The sequence below is a fragment of the Schistosoma mansoni genome (genome assembly GCF_000237925.1).
Source record: "Schistosoma mansoni, WGS project CABG00000000 data, supercontig 0037, strain Puerto Rico, whole genome shotgun sequence".
NCBI lineage: Eukaryota > Metazoa > Platyhelminthes > Trematoda > Strigeidida > Schistosomatidae > Schistosoma > Schistosoma mansoni.
This window is the reverse complement of record NW_017386026.1, coordinates 624,790-645,870: the sequence shown is the minus strand read 5'-3', so window position 1 is coordinate 645,870 and position 21,081 is coordinate 624,790. Positions and strand designations below refer to the sequence as shown.

Below are 21,081 nucleotides of genomic sequence, written 5' to 3'. Positions count from 1 at the left end.
AGTCAGTCAACCACGTGGAACGTAGAACTTGGCACATCAGCGTCGGTTGAGGTTGTCACACCACATTAACACAGCGAAATAAAGTTATCAAGAAAAATAGTAGTAGTAACATTGCCATTAGTAGTAGAAAAGATCAGGTATAGAAAAAGGAAGAAAATATATAAGGAAATTATGGGATTCATGGACTGAGGGAATATAATGAGCGAACGCACCTGTGTCACTGCAAACGATCCTGAGCTATATCACCCGAAGCCTCTAACGATTGATTACGATAATCACATGAACTACAACCAAGTAGTCTGCATCTATTGACATCGCTCAGTTCAGTTGTCAGTGACGTTATGGGTTGATGCTACGTTTTGGTTTCGGCGCCCCTACCTTTCTTCCAGTTTACTCTTGTACCAGATAGCATCCTTTGTCGAGGTAGGGGTTGAGTGAGCAGACGCACTACGTGTTGTAAGCACCACATTTAATGAAGATTTACTACCTTAAATCGATTTACCATCTTTATCTAATACCGTATTCCTAACTTTGGCATTGCTTACTCGGTCGTCAGCACTAATGGGTTGATGTCTGACGAAATTTCTGCACGGATTGAAAAGACTCGTTTGGCTTTTGCCAACTTACTTCACCTATAGCGAAGACGAGATATCCGTCTATCAATTAAGGGATGACTATACTGAGCAGCAGTTCGTTCTGTTCTACTTTACGGCTGCGAAACGTTGCCATTAAGGGTAGAAGATACGCGTAGGTTTCGAGTATTTGATCACAGATATCTTGGAAATATTGCTCGCATCTGCTGGGATCACCGGGTAAGTAATAGTGAGGTTAGACGCAGGGTATTAGGGAATGATGGTAAATCAGTTGATGAGGTGAATTTCCACCGACTGAGATGGTTGGGCCACGTGTTACATATGCCTGAACACCGATTACCACGACGCGCAATGCTGACTAGTATTGGCGATGGTTAGAAGAGAGTTCGGGGCGGCCAAACCCAAACGTGGCATCAATGCTTGAAGTCACTAACTTCTAGTCTGAGCTATGTTGGTAGATGCAGACTACTTGGTTGTCGTCCGCGTGACTATCGTAACCAATGGTTGGAGACTCTGTTGAGGAGTCCCATAATAGGACGAAACGGCCGTTCAGTGGTTCCAGGTTTTCCATGGTGGTCTAGCTTCAATTGACTCATGATTTCAACTATGAAAATACTAAATTCTCCACAAAACCCCTTCTGATCATTAACAATACTCAAAGTTAGGTCATTTCAGGTAGATAGCAAAAACAAGTGTCAGTTTATCGTCCACTTATATATATATTCATTCGTAGTACACAGTAGAATATGTATACAGAATATAATTAATATTCATTATTAAATACACTTAAACCAGTTTCACACAGTGAAAAAGAATAAATATATCTATTAACATACAAATGTGAATAAAAACATAAAAGGTCTCTACTAGTTATACGTTCAACCTTCAATAATTTCGCACTGAACATTTGGAAAAGTGAATATTCCTAATAAATAAAAACAAGCTTTTTGCTTTATTTTCTTGATAAAAAAACTGAAAAAGAGCAACGAAATTTTTTAGTAGAAATTCAACACTCCAAAATGAAAATTAGAACAAACGTAACGAGGAAAATAACACCTAAATTTGGAAATGTTTTATTTTGCACCGCTGAATTATTGTATTGGTTTGCGACAGTAGGAAAAGATCAACTGTAAATAGAATAATAATAACGAGAAAAGTAATCATAGTATAGTCATGTTGAACTAGTGTTTATATGAATTAATTTGACGACTCTCCTTCAACCAAGTTCATAGTGAATAAGACACTTTAACAAAAATTTGAAAAGAAATGGAGTAAATGAATGGAGTAATAGTAAAGAATACAGAATAAACAGTAATGAGTAGGACAAAAACATTATCAAGCTCCATAGTATAAACAATAATAATAATAATTATAGTATCTATAATCCTGATCACTTTTATTATTGCTTTCACAAAGATATTCTGAATACTTTCCTAGTTGTGCTTTTTTATAGTTCAGCAGTTTCGATTATTGCTTCAAAGAAAATATTTTTGTGTGTTATATTGACATCCTTTTAAATACGTGGAAAACAATTGAATATTCATTTGGTAAAGTCTCATAAGATTGGAATGTAGCATTTTTATTAGACAATATTACTACTACTACTACTATTAATAATAATAATAATGTTTATTATCATGTTTGTTTAATTTGTTTAGGGACCAATGTTCTATTGGAACAATTGATTTGTTTCAAAATATATTTAAAGCTTTGTAGATTTGCAATTTTATAACTTTTAATCAGTTAAAACTTTTTTCTTATGCTTTAGGTTAGTTAGTTAGTTAGGGCGCTTTATATAAAATGTGCTTTCTTTTTTAAACTAATATAAGACTAAGATTTGATTAAAGGATACAATAAAAATGAACAATTTTGATAAGGATAGAATGAATTTTCTATATATTTTAATAGATAAATTGAATAATGTAGAGTTATCTTATTATGTGAAATACAATTCAACAAGAAGAATAGAGGAGGTAGTTTTTTATATTTAGAATATTTTGTTTTTAAAATCTAATCATTGAATAGTGGGTACTATGGAATCTTTTTAAAAATAATAAATTTTTCATGTGAATAATTTTGAGGATAAGAGAAGATCGCTAAACCCAGCCGAAAAAAAGTCAATTTAATTAAATAAAGAAAAAAAAATGAAACCCTAATTTAAACTTTCCTAATTGATTGTTTTTATTTATTCAAATATATTAATTAATTAATTAATTAATGAAAATAAAACTAAACAGAAAGAGAAGAATTTCAAACATAAGCAACTAAATAGACAAAACAAAATTAGAATATATTAACTCTTAATCAACAATTCATTTAATGATTACTCCATTGTTAATAATTTTATTTACAATAAAAAAGGATTCATTCCCTATTCATGTATCCTTTAAAATAGAATTTATTTATTGAGTTTTACTTGTCCCAATGAGGTTTGTTATCAATGTCTCAAAGCTGCCTAATTTATGAATATGTTTGTCTGTGTGTGTGTACAAATTATTGAATTATCATATGAGAATTATAAAGTTGTGCGCATTTCAATGAATAACTTGAGTTTCAGTCTGGCTTGAGTTCAAGAAATAATCCAGGTTGAGGCCAACATCCTGTACAGTGTCCTCCACAGCGACCGTATATTAATTGACTATCCTAAAGCAGAGAAAAGATCAAGTGTCACGAATATATAAATACAAACGTGTGTATATATATGATTATTTCTTATATTACTAAAATATTTCATTTTATCACGATAGTATTTATTAGTTGCCTGTGCAATTTAAAGTACAATATTTTCACCAGAGATTGACTTTAGTTAGACAACTATTGAAAACCATCGCGAAATGGACCTATTATGTAATTCCTCAGCACTGCCTGCACATAAAGTCAACAGTAATCAAACCCAGGTTGAGAAGTTGGACGTATTTGTAGTATTTGTATGAACTAATGATTCCTTTGTACTTGATGGTTATCTGCTTTTGAATCCGAGATATAATGCGTTCATTTGTACTCATATAGTTTTACTTGCCTTAAATCTTAATATTTTGGCAATTCTTAGCATATTATTTCGAATACTTCTGATTATCATATTGGCGTTACCATGGTGTCAAATATTATAGAGTTGGATATTAATTCAAGTGGGGATGACTTTGAAGACTACACGGAGCGGTTTGAAATCTGGTTCATGACAAAAAAAGATATTAGAGAACATAAATTTACGATGAATTTACTGACATTCATTGGAAAAAAAGTCTATAACCGAAAGAATATGGCTTCTTTAGAGAAATTAATTTGATTGTCCTACAAATCTCTCAAGGAATTACTACTTAGTCATGTCCAGTGTGGTAACTTGGAATGAATACAGAGATCTGCGTTTCACAAGATGCTGTGACAAACTGATCAAAAATTTAAAGACTTTATACTTGAACCTGAGAAACAGGACACAAAGTGCAATTTTGGAGACCAATCGGAAACTGAACTTCGTGATTGGTTGATCGTTAGTATAAATACTCTGAATTTTGGAAAAGAATTTATTCAGAAATCCAAAAGTTCATTTCAGGGAATTAAAACAACATGTGTTAACTGTTAGGCAGTAAATGAGCTTGATTTTCAGTCAGTAAAAGCTTCTAGTACTTTGCTCAGTCGTCGTGATGAACTACATTCCCAGGGTCGCTCAAGCTCGCGTTTGTTTAATGATGGTTCCTATTCTAGTGAGAAATATGAAAAATTACTCAACAAAGGATTTCAAAGCGGGTTATGGGGATGAGCAAAAGTTCGGCAAATATTTATCCTGTGGTTAATTTCAATTGCGTAATTCGTGTGTCTCACCATGCCGAATGCTTTAAGTGTGGTAAGATGGGTCACATCCAGTCGCTTTGTAAAACTACTCTTCATTTCGCCACAATGAATACTTTGTAATTCAAATCTTATTGATTTGGGTTATCTAATAATCATATAATATCTTTACTTACAACTTGCAATAGTGCACTTCATATTCAAAAACGGTTATATTTATCTAGTGGTGCTTTTCACTATTTTGTTGTTGATACTGGTAGTATCAAATCCATTATGTCAGTTGACAAGTTGAAGCCATGAGGTCTCGATGCTGTAATTAGGCCTACCAAAGTTTATATTTCGAATATTACTGGTTATAAATTTCCGATTCTTGGGTGTTGTAATTTGCTGATTAGAAATAATAAATCTTCAATCTTACATTGTTAATTCCTTATCATTGATCGTGGACCACCTATCCTAGGTCTAGAGAGTTTAACAATGCTTAAGGGGTAGCTTTCCTTATTAATCACTGAGCACGGTTCAAATCAATACTTGATAACTTGTTAACTACAGAATCGAAGCGCGAAGATTTTTGCACAACTTCAAAACTCTCTTATGATGATGCTCAAGCAGAAAATGTCAAGACCTTGAAACAAACATAAGTTCTATTATTGCTGCAAAATTCAAAAACCTGGAGAAGAGAGTAGATAAAGTATTCGGTGCAGAATAGCTAGACCGTATGAAGAAGAAACAATGATGAAACTGCTTAAACAAAAATATGTTCGTCCAAATATGGAAGGTTTACAATCTGCTGAAAAAGATTGATAAATAAATGATTCATATACTAGCCAGCTGCAACAACCGAACACTTTACAATGACCCAGGTGAGTCCGTCCCAATTTCCGTTGTTAATTCTAATGCTAATAACTACATTCTAGAGCACTGAATGGCCGTTTTTATTGTAGTATGGCACTTTTCAGTAAGTCACACTCACAACTCTGCAAGCGAGAATCCAGCCCACGTACTTCGGTCTCGCTCACGAACGCTTAACCTCTAGACCACTGAACTGGGATCTAACGGTGTTAATTCCTAAGGCTTTCTCTTAACATTTGTTCTAGCTGGTTAATTGTACATGTTAACCAAATGCATTCAGGCATTCTCTGAGCTGCTTACATATGATTTTTCTAATTACTAAAAAAGTCTTTAGAAATCACCACATTGGTTGTCAGATTCCCCTTCCTATGTGCCTATTGGAGACTAAATGAGATGTGATTAAGATGAAATTTGTGCATATTGTTCTGAGAAAATAGTACCAAAGAAGTAGAATGTTTGGAAATGAAAATAATTGGAAGCTAATCACTGTTGAAAAACATTTTATGCATATATTTTTCGTATTAGCGCTATAATATAGAATATTTTATATCATGAATTCTTTAGTACGATCAAGTAAATATACATGGTTCTGAATAAGATGATTATCAACAGATACCTATAGATATTATTGTGCATTCTTCTTAAATGTCATCATTTAAAGGAATATCCTTTCAGCTGAACTTTATTTTGAATTTAGTTTTAGTAATTATAACAATAATGATTGAGATCATTTCTTGTAACTGAACAATTACTTATGATTTGAATTTATGAGAATCAGTTGACTTTTCAAATACCCCTTTCTATTCTTGAATAGAAGCTGAACTACTTTAGATTTATGTTATCGATACCGACTTAAGACGAAAAAATTAATGTCTTTAAAAGAAATCAAATACAAGACTGAACCACCGAACATTTGTAATTTCAACGTTTCGTATATTTTTTTTAATATTTAAATGGACATACTTGCAATCGGTGAATATGAGATACACCGTTAGTAATTTGATTACTGGTCCAACGTGTTTTAACGCTCACTTTGAAACTTGTACCTCTCAAATCGATTTGAAATTTCCCCTGATTAAAATGAATTTATGAAAAAAAATTAAGTATTTAATATTCAAAGACTAGTAGTAATTACAAATCAACGTTTATTGATAATGAATTTTCAATAACTGATCTCACAATTTACAATGTTCTGATAAGTATTTTTCAAATGTGACACACATTAAAAATGGTGTTGATGAACATTGATGTAAAATTGCTAAATTGGTCAATCTACAGCTTTCCTTTAGTTATTTATTGATACAAATTGGTCGTTTATTAATGTATATTGTCAATTTTTCTGTTTTACGCTAATTGTTGATCAGATTCGATCATTTCAAATGAAATACAGTCATTCTTCTATACGGCTAAACATGTAATGCTACATTTGATGGATGTTACTCAGTTGGAAACAATTGTCTGGATGGTCTGTTTCAACCGGTATTAATAGCTCCTAACTAAAAGTCAGGGGAAGAAACTCAACTTTACTCAACTGTGACTTATCAGTGACAATTAGATATGACAGTATTTTGTAATAGTTTTTTATAATGATTACAAATAAATTATCATCGAATAATGGCATTTGATTAATTTCCTCATAGTAAAATAATTTTCCAAACCTTAATACTGCCCCCAACAACAGTTGCTTTTCTAATCTAAAACTATGTTTAAAGTGTTGGGGAAATGGAATGCTCTGAATTCAAGGACTAGATGGGAATAGTAATACAAATTCCATGGATTAACTATATTATGTTTCTGAACTAATAGTTTGTATCAGTTCAGTAGAAACATTATATCAGTAAAATCATGAATTGATCAGTATTGGACCATCATTGAAAACCTGGAAGCACTTCAATCCCGTACTGGAACGAAACGGGTGTCTGTTGCTTCCAGATTCTAAACGGTGGTCCAAAAACTGATCGGTTCATGATTTCAGTGAAACTCAACAATCTTCACAACCCTATACTGATAAACCATTTTGAGTAGGCTTTACAACATGGATTGACCTCAGGAACGTGCTGCAAACTAGGGAGCACTAGATGATTCTGGAGCAACATATAAAATTGTCTGAAAATAGAAGTGTGGAATATTAGATTTATACTCAGTGATCTGAATGGTAATACGGTCACCAAGATACTTGAGGATCCTGTATTCCATCTCTAACGATGCTGTGTTGGGTACTACTGAGGAGTCTCAGATTAAAATAAAACATCATTCCAATGCTTTCTAGTTTTCAATGATCCCCAAGCAGTATTAAGCAAACGATAAAAATCACCTCAAAATTGAGCTACTCTCCTAAATTAATCAATAAAACATTAAATTATTCTATGAATAAATGACTACATACATTTGAAATTTACATAACACCGCCCAATTATTTGTTCACTTGGTTAAAGGGTGAGTTAGGAGATGATAACTGAAAAAGGATATCTTCAGTAAAATATGATCTGCTTAACTAATAGAACAGCGTATGTGATATTATAGTACACTAAACTGATGGCTATTGGGTAATGAAAATGTTATTTAATATATATCTAATACTATTAGTATTAGAGGATTTGTTCAGATTGTAGAATTTCCATAGTTCAAATCACGAATTGATATCGGCCATATCACCGTTAAAAATCTAGAGCCCTAGTTTGCCCCAGAGTGGGGTTCCTCAACAGTGTATATCTACAACCTCACCGCAAGGAATCGAATTGAGAACCTTCAGTTTCTCACGAGAATACTTGACCTCCAGACCTATGGGCCAGTATCCAACGGTGTTAATGTAAGTATTTCACAACCCTCATCTATTGCGCCGGGGTGCATAAATGTCTCAAGTTTGACGTGGTTTAACTTCACTGATCATGGCCTCTCAACGGAACTCTAGGAGTTGCATGTTGAAGCTATTCATTATTGAGCACATGTTAACTATTGGTATGGGAGTTCAGTGTTTGTACGCGAGGCCGAAGGTCCTGAATTCGATTCTCAGATGTGCGATCGTGGATGGGCACAGCTGAGGAGTTTGATACTTAGACGAGAAGGGGATCCAGTGCTATAAGGTTTTCAATAATAGTTTAGCTAAGATCAATTCATAATCTGAATTATGAGAATATATCTGATGTCTAAATAACCTTGGGCAGATCATTGAGTGAGCTCGCAGAGTGCAGAAAACTACTTTAAACTACTGCCCGGAATTCAATGATAAATTTTATCTAACATCATAAAACACACCATTTTGTAGTGCTCAGAATATTAAAAAAGGTTGAAATAAAATTCCTTTCTGTCGTTTTCAAGTCAAAAATGGTCCGAAGAATAATTGGCGAGCTGGTGAACTAGAAATACTAAAGTTGATGCGATTTACATGGATGACTTCTCTACATGGTTATCTTATCAGTCCGTTTAACTAATTGTTTAGCTAGTTTCCTGTAAATCTAATTAAAGCATGGAAACGATTTTACAGAGGCTTTAATATGAATATATTCGCCCTCAGATAAATGAGGTTGTGTAGCGATATCTCTATAATATTTAAATAGTAAACAGATGGTAAGGATTGGAAAACTAGACTTCTTTAAGACATTAAACTCTATCATCCACTGCTACTTCCGTGGTAAAATACTTTAGATTTCTAGACTTTCTGCTTACTGGCTAAGAAAGTGGCTTCAAAATCAAGTGGTTTTTTAAACATCACTGTTGGTTCGTTTCTGTCATGTGGTTATACTTAATGATTATTTTCCATAACCGTAAATACCCACCGTTATAGTCTTTGTTTCAAATAATTCAGAGTCGTTCTCAAAGTGTGTTTATAATCATGTAGTTTATCAAGAGTGAATTTATCACGATACTGTTCATAGCTAGTTAATAAATATTACAATTCTAACCTGAGGACAAACGGTTGACGAAAAACAATCTTTTGCAGTCCCGTACGGCATCATCGATGAACCGAGAGTATGTGAAAATCGTCCATCATTAACTAAAATGGTTAAGAAAATTTAATTAATCAAGTAGATCAGTTTTATTATTTGCAAACCCCGGAAAAAAAGAGATAGTTTAAGTGGTAAATGATGTTTTTACTGATTTAATGCTACATAATATGATTTTATGATATTATGAAAGAATTTCTAACTGTTAAAATGAAATAAAAGCTTAGAAAGTGAAAATATCATATACGTGATTATGTATGCACTTTGAGCATATAAAAACAACTGTTCCCTGCTCCTTGTTTATTTCTTTCAGATATCCTTCATTGAAGCATAATATTTCTGTTATTACCACCTTTGAAGAATTGTCTTTTATTTAACGGGCTTCAGATAATGCGTTTAAATTTTCCTCTTAAAAGTCCCTACAGCAAAATCCTGCAGAAATTCTTAAGATAGTGGTTATAAAAAACATACTTTCGATTATTTTTCTCAGCTATATTTGCATTAAATACATATTCACAGTTGAGGTCACGAATCAATCTAAGCTTGGCCACCACTTAAACCTAGAAACACTGAACGGCTTTTTCTTCCTAGTATGGGACTCGCTAGCAGTGGGGATCCATAATCCCGCCCACAAGTGTCGAACCCAGGACTTTTGATCTCGTGCGCAAACGCTTAACCTCTAGACTACTGAGCCGGCATTCACCAGTGTTAATGTCTAAATTCAATCAATCTGTGATCTTGCGCAACCCTTCATCTATTGCGTAAGGTGGATTACTGTCTCAAACTCAACATGGATTAGACTCCACTGGTCATGGCTTCTCAATAGAATTCCAGGAGTTACATCTTGAAGCTGGTCACTAGTGGTGATGTGATTGTTACTAGTTTGAGGATTTATGGAGATTGTAATATTTTCACGGTTGAAGTCACGAATCAGTCTAAGTTAGACCACCACTGAAAACATGGATCATGGATGCTCACTGTTGAGGCGTCCCCATGCTAGAACAGCAAACCTGTTCGGTGCTTCTAGGTTTTCAATGGTGACCTATGATGATCCTCACACTGATCATGTCCGTTTAATGAATAATAAATCATCGACCTGTAATTGACAGAAAAATTTTAATCTTGAAAAATTGAAATTTTGGAAGGGCTTTCTTTCTTAAAAGATAATAAACTTTGCTATCGTTGAATAGAATTTGCTTTTTTGTACAAAACACAAAACTTAGATGGCTCAAATTCATCAACCTTTGTAAGAGTGATGGGAAACAAATTGTTATAAAATTTTATATAGGACTATTTCAGCATAAGCTGTAATTTTTAGTAACCTGCAGAAAGGAAACTATTTTTGTGATAATTTCAACTATTGGAATTTTAAAAATGACCTCCATGTATTGCTCGGGAGTCTGTCCCGAACAGTTTTAGGAAAATCATCGAAAATCTAAATAGGTTCATGAAGCAACCAATCATTTTTAGGATATTAAATTTTAAGTTTATTTAAATGCGTATGGGAATGAGTCGTTGGTGTGGAATGTGTTGTGGCAAGAGAAAAGGTTCGATATCTTAAAAAGGATTGAATAGTATTTTATTACAAACTTTTTGTTTTATAGGAGCATCGTGTTGTCCTTTGTGCAATTCATCAAACTTATTTACTTGCTTACTTACGCCTGTTACCCCTTATGAAAGTGCAAAGGCCGCTAACCAGCATTCTCCATCTAACTCCGTCCTGTGCAATCCTTTCTAGTTGCTATTCATTTCATTCATGTCTGCTTCTAATTCTCGGCACAGTGTATTCTTTGGTCTTCCTCTTTTTCGTTTTCCTTTAGGATTACAAAATAGTGCTTTCTTCATTATGCCGTTTGATGATTTCCTTAATATTTGTCCTATCCACTTCCAGTATCTTTACCTAATTTCCTCTTCAGTTGAGAGTTGGTTTGTGCTGTTCCACAGTAGGCTGTTATTGATGGTATCCGGTCGACGGACATTAAGTGTCTTGCGTAGACAACTGTTTATAAATAATTGCACTTTTTAGTGGTGGTTGCGATAGTTATCCAAGTTTCAGCTCCGTACAGTAGGACTGTCTTGACGTTCGTATTGAAGATTCCCACTTTGATAATGGTTAACAGATGTTTTGAATTCCATGTATTCTTCAACTGTAGAAATGCTGTCCTTACTTTGCCAATTCTCGCCTTTACGTCTGCATCAGACACTCCTTGTTCATCGATGATGCTGTTCAAGGACGAGTAAGTTTTCACATCTTCCAGAGTTTCTCCATCAAGTGTGATTGAGTTGGTGTTCTCTGTGCTGTATTTGATAATCTTTTCTTTTTCTATTGTGTATGTTGTGGTCTACTGAAGCAGAGGCTGCTACTACACTGTTTGTCTTGACCTGGATTTGTTGTTGTGTATGTGATGTAAGTGTCAGGTCATGTGCAAATTCGAAATCGTCTAGTTGCATGTAAATAGTCCATTTTGTTCCGTGCTTCTCGTCAGCTGTACAGGTTTTCATAATCCAGTCAACCACCAGAAGAAAGAGAATGGGGGAGAGTAGACAGCCCTGTCTGGCGCCAGTCCCCACTTGGAATGTGTCTGTCAACTGTCTTCTATGAACCACTTTGCAGTGTAGTTCGCCGTATGAATTCCGGATGATGTCAACGATCTTCACCGGTACACTGTAGGGTCGAAGAAGGTTCAATAATGTTCTCCTATCCACACTGTCAAATGCTTTCTCATAACCAAGGAAGTTGATGTATAGTGACGAGTTTCACTCAATTGATTGTTCAACAATGAGCCGTAGTGTGGTGATTCGGTCTGTGCACGACCGATCCTTACGGAATCTGGCCTTTTGATCTCGAAGTTAGGCGTCTACTGAGTCTTTCATTAGGCTCAGCAACACTCTGTTGAAAACGTTTCCTGGCACTGACAGCAAACTGATGCCTCTGTAGTTCTCGCATTTGCTCGGATATTTCTTTGGTATCTTGATGTAGTGTCCTTCTTTCCAGTCCATCGGCACTTGTTCTTTCTCTCAAGTCTTCCTGAATAGAACATGTAGCATGTTTTCTATTGCTTCTGTGTTTGTTTTTATTCCTTTAGCTTGTATATTGTCAGATCCTGCTGCTTTCTCAATCTTGCTTTGTCTGATGGTCATCCTGGGTACTTCGATCGTTGGTTGAGTGACATCTATAGGAAGGTCAGTAAGTGCTGCTTCGATGTTCGGTGGATTCAATGACACTTGTACATTCAAGAGTTCTTCGAAGTATTCTACCCACCTGTTTGTCTGATCTTGAATTTCAGTCATTTACTTGCCTACTTTGTACTTGACCGGTCTCTCTGGTTTACTATATTTCCCTGTATCATATAGTTGTTTCATCTTTTCTTCTCTTGCAACATTATCCACTGAGGTTACTAGGTCTTCCCCGTATTTCTGTTTGTCGGCTATAATTTTCCTTCTCACTTGTTTGTTTGCTTCTGTGTATTTAGCCTGTGCCTTGACTTCCTCTGCTCTTGTTCGACTGATGTTAATTGCTGTCTTGTTTTTCTTCTTCCTTCATTGAATCTTGTTCGAGGTTTCGATTGAGATGCATTCCTTGTGATAATTCTTCTTGCGGTTGATTATCTCCTTGTACGACAAAGGTAGTGCTCCTTTGATCCCTTCTCAATTGCCCTCCATAATAGTTTCTTCATTGTTAAGTAGATCTTGTATCGCTTGGAACCTGTTGTTGAGAATTAACTTGAAACATTGAGTTTGTCAGTCTGTTGACGGAATGGTGTATTGAACCTTTGTAATGCTGTTTATCCAGCTGTCCAACATTTCTTTAGCTTCAGTTTCATCTTGGCAACCACCAGGTGGTGATCTGAAATTATGGCAGCTCTTCTGTTGGCTCTCTTGTCTTCCATCGACCTTCCGAATTTTTCAGTGATGCAAATATGATCGATCTGATTCTCTGTAATGGGATCCGGTGAGACCCATACAGCTTCGTGTTTGCGTTTGTTGGAGAATATTGTGACATCTATAACCTTTTTCTGAACGCACATAAATCACTCTCCGATTTCGTCCCCTTCTCCCAGTCCATGTCGTCCTATGATATCTTTATACTCTGTGTTGTTCATTTCGACTTTGGAGTTTGGGTCTCACATCAAGATAGTCGGATCTTTTCCTGGACACTTCTCTATGATCGATTAGAGCCTCTCCTAGAACTGATCTTTACAGTCGTCCTTGCTAACTTCTGTATGTGTTTTGAGTGATGCTTCGATGATCCTGGATCCATGAGATTCCCATCCTATAAGTGCATTTTGTGCTTATATGGACAGGATTAGGACAACTACCTGAGTGTTCGAAGCATTTTCTTCTTCGTGAACAGACTAGAGAAGCATCTCTCCCATATCTAACCTTTGCTGTCCAGCTTGGGTTCAATGGGTTTCGCTGATTCCAAGTACTGCCAAGTTGTATCTCCATTTCCGTTGATATTTGACTAGTCCTCCCGGTCTCCCACATTGCCCGGACATTCCATGTACCTATAAAAAGTGTTGCTCTGGTTGTTAGAAGAAGCATCAGCTTCGTGGCTTTAGAAGAATCTGGGATTTTATCACGAGGCTTCATGATTCTTTCTTCAACTCCCATGTCAGATTTTAAATGGCTTAATTTGTTTCTTCTGGTTAGCGTTTTTTAGCGAGGTTGTCTTCTACAGGATGGGGTTGTCGACCCCATGCCCAACCCTCCTCCTTTACATGAGCCTGGGATCGGCAGTTGCCCTGGAAGAGCTACACGTCGAGTTGGTCAAATATAGTAAGTCTTTTATCTATCTATCTATCTATCTATCTATCTACCTGTCGATATATCTATGCATTTCCAAACAACATTAAAATAAGAAAATAATGTATCAACTAACTTTTCACTTCTAAACTGTATATATCCAATCGGACTTTGTTATAAAATGTTTTTGATACTAAACTCGACACTGTTGGACAACTGGGACAGTTGACGTTATTAACTTCCATACTAGTTAGAAATGATTCAGGAATATCTTTTGATGAATCAAGATTTGAATTTGGTTGGTACATATTTTTAGATATATTGAACATTGAGGCATTCTGATTGACTGGAGGACACCAATTTAAATCAGGATACCTTTGTATGTAAACAAGAAATCAAGTTATGGATCAACCATTTATAATAAAACCATTATCTTCAATATATCTATATGAGACGAATGTCAGTTTTCATTACAAAATAAACAGAAATTAGTTATGTTTCGTACTTAAGATATGGCGTTCTATAACAAATAGCTTGCAGAATCACTTGGTTGTGATGTGACGAGACTTATTCGTGTTAGGCGCGCAGGAGAACTTTAGTTAACTAGTCGATAGTTTATAGACCACCTTCACTGACTGTTTTTTTATGATAAATACAGCTGAGTTTATTTCTTGACTTAAATATTTGTACGATGAGTATTAATATTTATGGTGGCAACATTCATCATTATAGACCAAATGTACACTGTTTTGAAAGAAATCTTCAATTTGCTTTAGGAATTGTTTAGGTATTCTAACTTTTTAATATTAGTTTAGCGTGAAAATAGGAGAAAATCTTTGTAATAGTTTGAGATATTTATATTTTCAAGAAGTGAGTTTCTGTGTATAATCCAAGTTGAGCCAAGTGTACAATGTTTAAGTGGAAAATAAAGTGTATAAGTATTTGTAAGCTGAATAATCATAATATCCAAAACACAATCTTTAATGTTTGTAAAATAAAAAGTTTACGATTCACAGCGAAATCGATAGAATGCAATCTCTAGTTCTTATGTGATAAGCATTATGAGTATGGATTGAAAGCTTTTTACATTAAATACGTTTAGCCTTTTATATTGTTCAATAATTTAATACGTGATATTAACCAGCTTTTTCTCCAGCATTCAACAAAAATCCAATATTTGCCATTTTTTGAGGACTTTTCCTCTCATTTAGTCTATGAGTGCTGCATACAATAGTGTAATTTTCATTGGATCTAATCATATTTGTCTTCTATGGAAGCACTACTGTAGTGTATTCAGAATCGTTCGATAAAAAGAGCAAATAGAGTTAAAGAAGTTAGAGCTTGAAACGAAATCTTCGGTGAAAATTATGCTCATATATACAGCATTCACTTATTAAATGAAAGCAAGAATGCTCAAAAGCGCTTGATACTAAATACAGATTGAACATCAAAAGACAAATGCATTATAAATTCAGACATATATCCTATTGTGGTGTGGATTACTTATATCCACATAAGTAGTGTATTGCGATGGTCGGGCATTGAATGTATTTCAGTAGGAGATCGATAAGGTAAGAACGGAAACGAAATGCGATTGGTATGAAAATGTATGAATGATAATAATCGGAGACTATGGACTGATATTTGCAGAAGGAACAGTCAAGATTTAGACAATTGATTAATAGTTTGTAAACTAACTGTTTACTACATGGTTGTCAGATTTTAGTGAGATAGTCTGTAATATTGTGCTCAAATACATTCGATTGCCCCCACTTGTCTTCTTGTCCGCTACACTATCTTTGATATAATTGCATAATTTGTTTATACACTCTAAATTAAAACTCAGTATAGCCTTTTTTTTATGATAGTAAAAATATCAATTTTCGGGATTTATATAAAGAGTAATTAACAAGATTGATAATTATGTATTTAATTTCATAGACTGGTGAGTAGCCTACCAAATCAGTATCTCACAATCATGTATTTTTCAAATTAATATTTAATCATATTTAATTATCATAAAGGGTTTATGGAGATTTTCGAGTGCTTATTGTTTAGTCTTTGTTTAACAGACATATGTCTTGGATGAGAATCATGTTTATTACTGTGTTGGGTATTATGTATACAAATAAATATATCATTTTACCAGGGGAAACAAGAATGTCTTTATTCTTTCATTTTATCATCCTTTTATTCAGGTTTCTGAACCAGTAATTCGACTTTACCGACAAATTATCACTAACACGCCATTCTCATCAACCGATTGATGAGCTGCAATCAACACGATTCTTACATTTATCTTGAATTATAACACAGATATCTACCGTTCCTTATCTTAATGCTAATGTTTAAAAGTGAAAACCATAAATAGTTTGTTCTAGAATGTGACTCTTCAGTAACGGTCATCCGCAACCCTACCACGGATTATAACCAGAGTCTTCATTACCAGACCATTGAGTTAAGGTTCAGCGACACACATTTTAAGCTTTAATCGATTCGTCATATAGAGAAGCGATTACCAAACGCCATCAATAATGACAGTAATGACTTCTTAATGGAACTTCAGGAATTCACCGAATATAAAATCACTAGGGGGTCGCGATGATTGTTATTTGAACTGGAATTAAAATTCAGTATTCCAAAGTAGTGGTTGATTATCCTATTACACATGATTTTCAATAGTATCTAACAATATGCATCGTAAAATATCCTAAACACAAGCGAAAATTTTAATCGAAATCAAGATAGGAGTGCAAAGTGTTCACATTTTTCCGTATAATTTATTTGATATGCTTTACAGTAATTTATTTTCAGTTTTGCTAATCAATAACATAAATGCAAAGCGAGAAGATTAACTAAAGTTATAAAAGAAAAATATTCGTACTTCCAATGTACAATATGGTTCCATTAGCTATCATGAATTTGTTTTAAAAATAAACTAATCAGTTTTCCGTAAATTACATCGGGATTATAATGATTGTACAGTTATGATTTGGTAGTCTGTTCTAACATGTGGATTATCGGCGTTTCTAAATATAACAATCTATATGTTTTCACATCAGTAAAAATTTGGTTGAGTGGACTATGTAGCTTTGTTTAGTATGATGGAGGTTTTGGCCACCGATTGATATTAACTAAGTAGCCATTGACAGTTCTTTTTCCAGAGTTCGGAACTCAGGAGTTGTCCAAATCTACAATCTAATCACCAGACAGAACAAGCTTGTTATGTTCAGGCTACTGAGTTGAAATTTAGAGATTTAGAATTTGGTCTTAAGAGCCCCAAAGACATGAATGTAGCTCTAGATAGAAGGGGGTGAATTATGGTTCTTCACTGGTCAGACATCCGATTTCAGGTCTAAAATGTTATTCAGTTCTGTCTAAATTTCATTACTTCATCAATTATTTCATTACTTCATCAATTATTGGTAGTAGTCCTCGAAGAGTATCATTTTATAAACGGAAGTTAACTGTGAAATATGCTTTAGGTTTTATTTATTGCATAAATATGTTGAATATCAGATTACTTTTATTCAAAGTTTTGCTTTTGGTTGAAAAAAACATCAAAATGTGATTAAAGCTCTTCAGTACGTATTAAAAATATTCACTTTGTATGATAGTTGGAAAATCAATGGATACATGAACCGAAAATCACAACAGCGGTCGGTCGGAAATCATTGGAAAGATTCTCAGCTCAGGTGGATTATTTGGGTGGTGCCGTGTACGGAATAGAAGCCTTGATAATGATGTTTAGAACGAATATGGAAGCTTTTCAATTACACCGCGTAGCTCAGAAAATACAACACCACCAAAAACCTACCAACTCATCGAAACAGATGAATCCAGGACGCTCGTTTCTTTCTGTTTGAAACTAGTCAGCTGAGTATTTGAACATTTCAGTGTTGATGTCCATACTGTGGTTCAAACTCAGTGCCTTTGTTTTCAAACGTTCAACGCCTTATCCATTTGGCTTCTGAGCCCGTTGGACAAACAATTAATTATTTAGACTCAGTAGCTAAGAGTATAATATGTTGAGGGATTGAAATGGAAGGTGATGGGTTTGATTCTCAGTGTTAACAGCAACACTGAGATACTTGTGCATCCAGCTGGCCAGTCTCAAATAGGACGGGATGAGTGCCCTAGTTCCTATAGCTTTCCTTTACGCAACTCTACTTAAAATGCTTTGAATCAATGGCACAATGATTCAAATAGCCCTTAGGAGTAAATAAATTATTCAACATATACATAAGAGAACTTGTGTGCAACACGAAATTGTCATTTTTTCCTAAAAGCAAAATATTTCATTATGGAGTTTATTTCTAAAATGTTTCATTTTAATTCTTGTATAGTCTAGACTTCGATAGAATTAAGTATTTGTCGCAACTTACTACTTTTATAACAACACTACAAAGAGTAAATTTTACATCAGTCCAATAACCTATTTCAACAAGATATTTGGAGAAAGAGTCATTCAAATTCTCTAATTAGGAATCGTCCATTTTTGAAACCATTCGAGTGCACACTCGCCCATATTTTTATGCGAGTCACGACTAATCCTCTACACGTAATGCATATCATCACACACATAATTGCTAAACAAAGTCCGATATAAGGCAGTATTTTACAAAACATCCCAATAAAACATTAAGGACAATTAATAAACACTCTTCGTCCTCTATTGTCAAACATATAGTTAAAAAAGATCAAAGGATTAATCTGAATCCATCAGCATTATTAAGAGTAGTTTGAGTTATCCCCTAGTTGATATTGAGAATTGAATTTTTATTAGCCTTAGTTAACATACTGCCTCATGTTAGAAGTGCCTCAATATATCAACTATATCACAAGATTTATAGAGTAGATTAATTTTGGATAAATCTGGAATACAAGATATATGTTTTGTTTTATCTGGGACTCCTCAGCTTGAAATACCTGAGTCCCAGTGTAGAGGTCCCCAATGGGACTCTAACAAAATATCTTTCGTCTCAAATTTCGAACTTAATCTCCCACTAATAAAGCTACAGTCATTAAAGAAATATTCCAAGAATTTTTCCCTTAACAAACACAAAGTAGAATTTTATACTTACGGCTGTAAGAATTCTGATGATGCAGCATAGTTAATCTGACGTAAAGTGATATATTCAGACGGGTTTGAAGATTCCATGTCTGCACAATAAATCTACAAAATATGGAGAAAAATATCGAATTTCAATAAATTTCAACAATAAACTATGAAATTGTGTTATTAAAATTCAGCCGTTGACGGCCTTCATTAGTTCAGTTGTTTTTAAATACATTTTCTATGTTGAAATTGAATATTTCAATTGTATGAAATAATAATCAGTCAGTCTGTATCGCGAATACACATTTATGCTTGTAAAATCACTAGTATGGTTTTAATTGTTTCATTGATTAACAAAACAAGTTCTCGGTTGTAAATTGGATTTATATATACGTGAATGAAATATGGCACTGTCCACACGCGCCTTTACGAAGGGGAAGTCTAGTCCTAACGTGATTTCCATTTCTGAAACTTCTGCTGTGTCTTTACGCAACAAAAGTAACATTTCTGATCTGAAGAATCTGTCCTGACCTTTATGTTTGGTAGATTATTTTTCTTTTTGAGTTTTACCCAACTTAATAGTCAACTATGGTTTTACCTCAGCTTACTATTCGGTTCTTCAGTTTTCCACGTCAGAATTAGTCTTAGTTTATCCTAAAACTTAGTACCACCCGATTTTATCCATTTTATCTTTTTTGAGTGTACGGTTTTTTTGTTTTACGGTTGTAGACTTTTGGATCTATAAAACAATTTACATCACTGTAGTCATGAAGAACTCATGCAAGTGACCCCGATGCGGTTTTGCTGTAACTTTTGGCAAAGGTTGGTTCCACGAAGCATTCACAAACCTTACAGTAATTGCTAACGACAGATGTCATAAGTCGGGTCGTAGGTGAGTATACGGCATATGGAACATGGATGTTGAGGATTGGCTGAGCACCATCATCATTACCTTGACAGGTCTGTGAAAGAGGTCGTTAGTAGACCTGAAAAAGATAATCCTAAAACGAGCAAACGAACAAAGGCGCGCGGTAAAGAAAGAAGAGGGACCTCGACAATGTTAGTATAGACGAAACATGCATCCATACCAGTGAGGATATGCTGAAGCTTAGCACCATTATAACATCGACAGCATTAGACTTCTTCAGCAAACTTGGGTCTTCCAGAACAGGGTCCTTGAATGCAATAGTAGTCCTCAAAAACTCTGTAGGCGATCGAACCCTCATCAAAAAGGACCGGGTGTCACCGTCTAAGAAGCTGAACATCCCAGGTATTGTGGTGAAATGAAGTTGTGATCTGGCCGTACAGTCTACTTTCAAGACTGTCCAACGATTCATCACGGAATCTAAAACCTCGCTTCAACTACCAAACAATAAGGATTCATCTGAAACGTTCTCGAAAACCTGGGAAGACGATCACGGTTCGCGATGATTCTCCCATAATCATAAAGACAGCCCTGATCTTCCCCTGAGTCAGCAGGACAAAAATGACAGAACGCTCTGAGAAAAGTCAAACAGGAAGCTCGAACTTCACGGCTCACTTGAGGAAAGGACTCCAAGCGTCGAAACCAACCAAGACTACTTCGCGTAGTGCTCACTAAGGCTGCCGATGTAGAGGATGTTCTACTGGCAAGTCATTTATTGAAATCAGATGAGAATGCAAGAATATTGCCTGATATACTGTATTCTGATAGCAATCTCATCAGCAACATTCCTAAGGGATCTCGCGAGACGTTTTTTCGCGGAAGATATATCAGTGCGCAAGGTGTGCCAGAAAATACGGACCCTGGCCTCATGGGCTCTGATATTCGGGAACGCAAATCCCTGTGGAACGTATCCAACGGTGAGTCACGAAATCAGTTCGAGGACTTAAATTCAATTCTTATGAAGAGCGCCTCCAAACACTGAACTTTTGCCCACTAGAGTAAAAGTGTCTTACAGGTGACCTTCTAATAAAACACAGCATCCTAAGTACTTCTGGGTATCCCCTTAAACACCTACTTGAGCTTAGTGTCTCAACACAAACCTTAGGGGACACAACTTCAACTCCTTAAGAGTAGTCAAATGCTGGAATTCGCTGCTGGCTGAGCTAATCCAAGCGA

General features: G+C 35.0%; 1 protein-coding gene across 1 annotated transcript in view; it reads right to left on the bottom strand.

Moving 5' to 3' along the window:
* Positions 1-3,146: 3,146 nt before the first annotated feature.
* Positions 3,147-21,081, bottom strand: part of Smp_124500 (ADAMTS peptidase (M12 family)) — a gene marked incomplete at both ends in the record, with an annotated part of 79,481 nt that continues 61,546 nt past the window's right edge. The window contains 4 exons of the mRNA XM_018790731.1: positions 3,147-3,236; positions 9,134-9,225; positions 14,058-14,296; positions 19,006-19,097. Of these exons, the coding sequence (XP_018645973.1) occupies positions 3,147-3,236; positions 9,134-9,225; positions 14,058-14,296; positions 19,006-19,097 (513 nt within the window). The remainder of the gene's footprint in view (positions 3,237-9,133; positions 9,226-14,057; positions 14,297-19,005; positions 19,098-21,081) is intronic.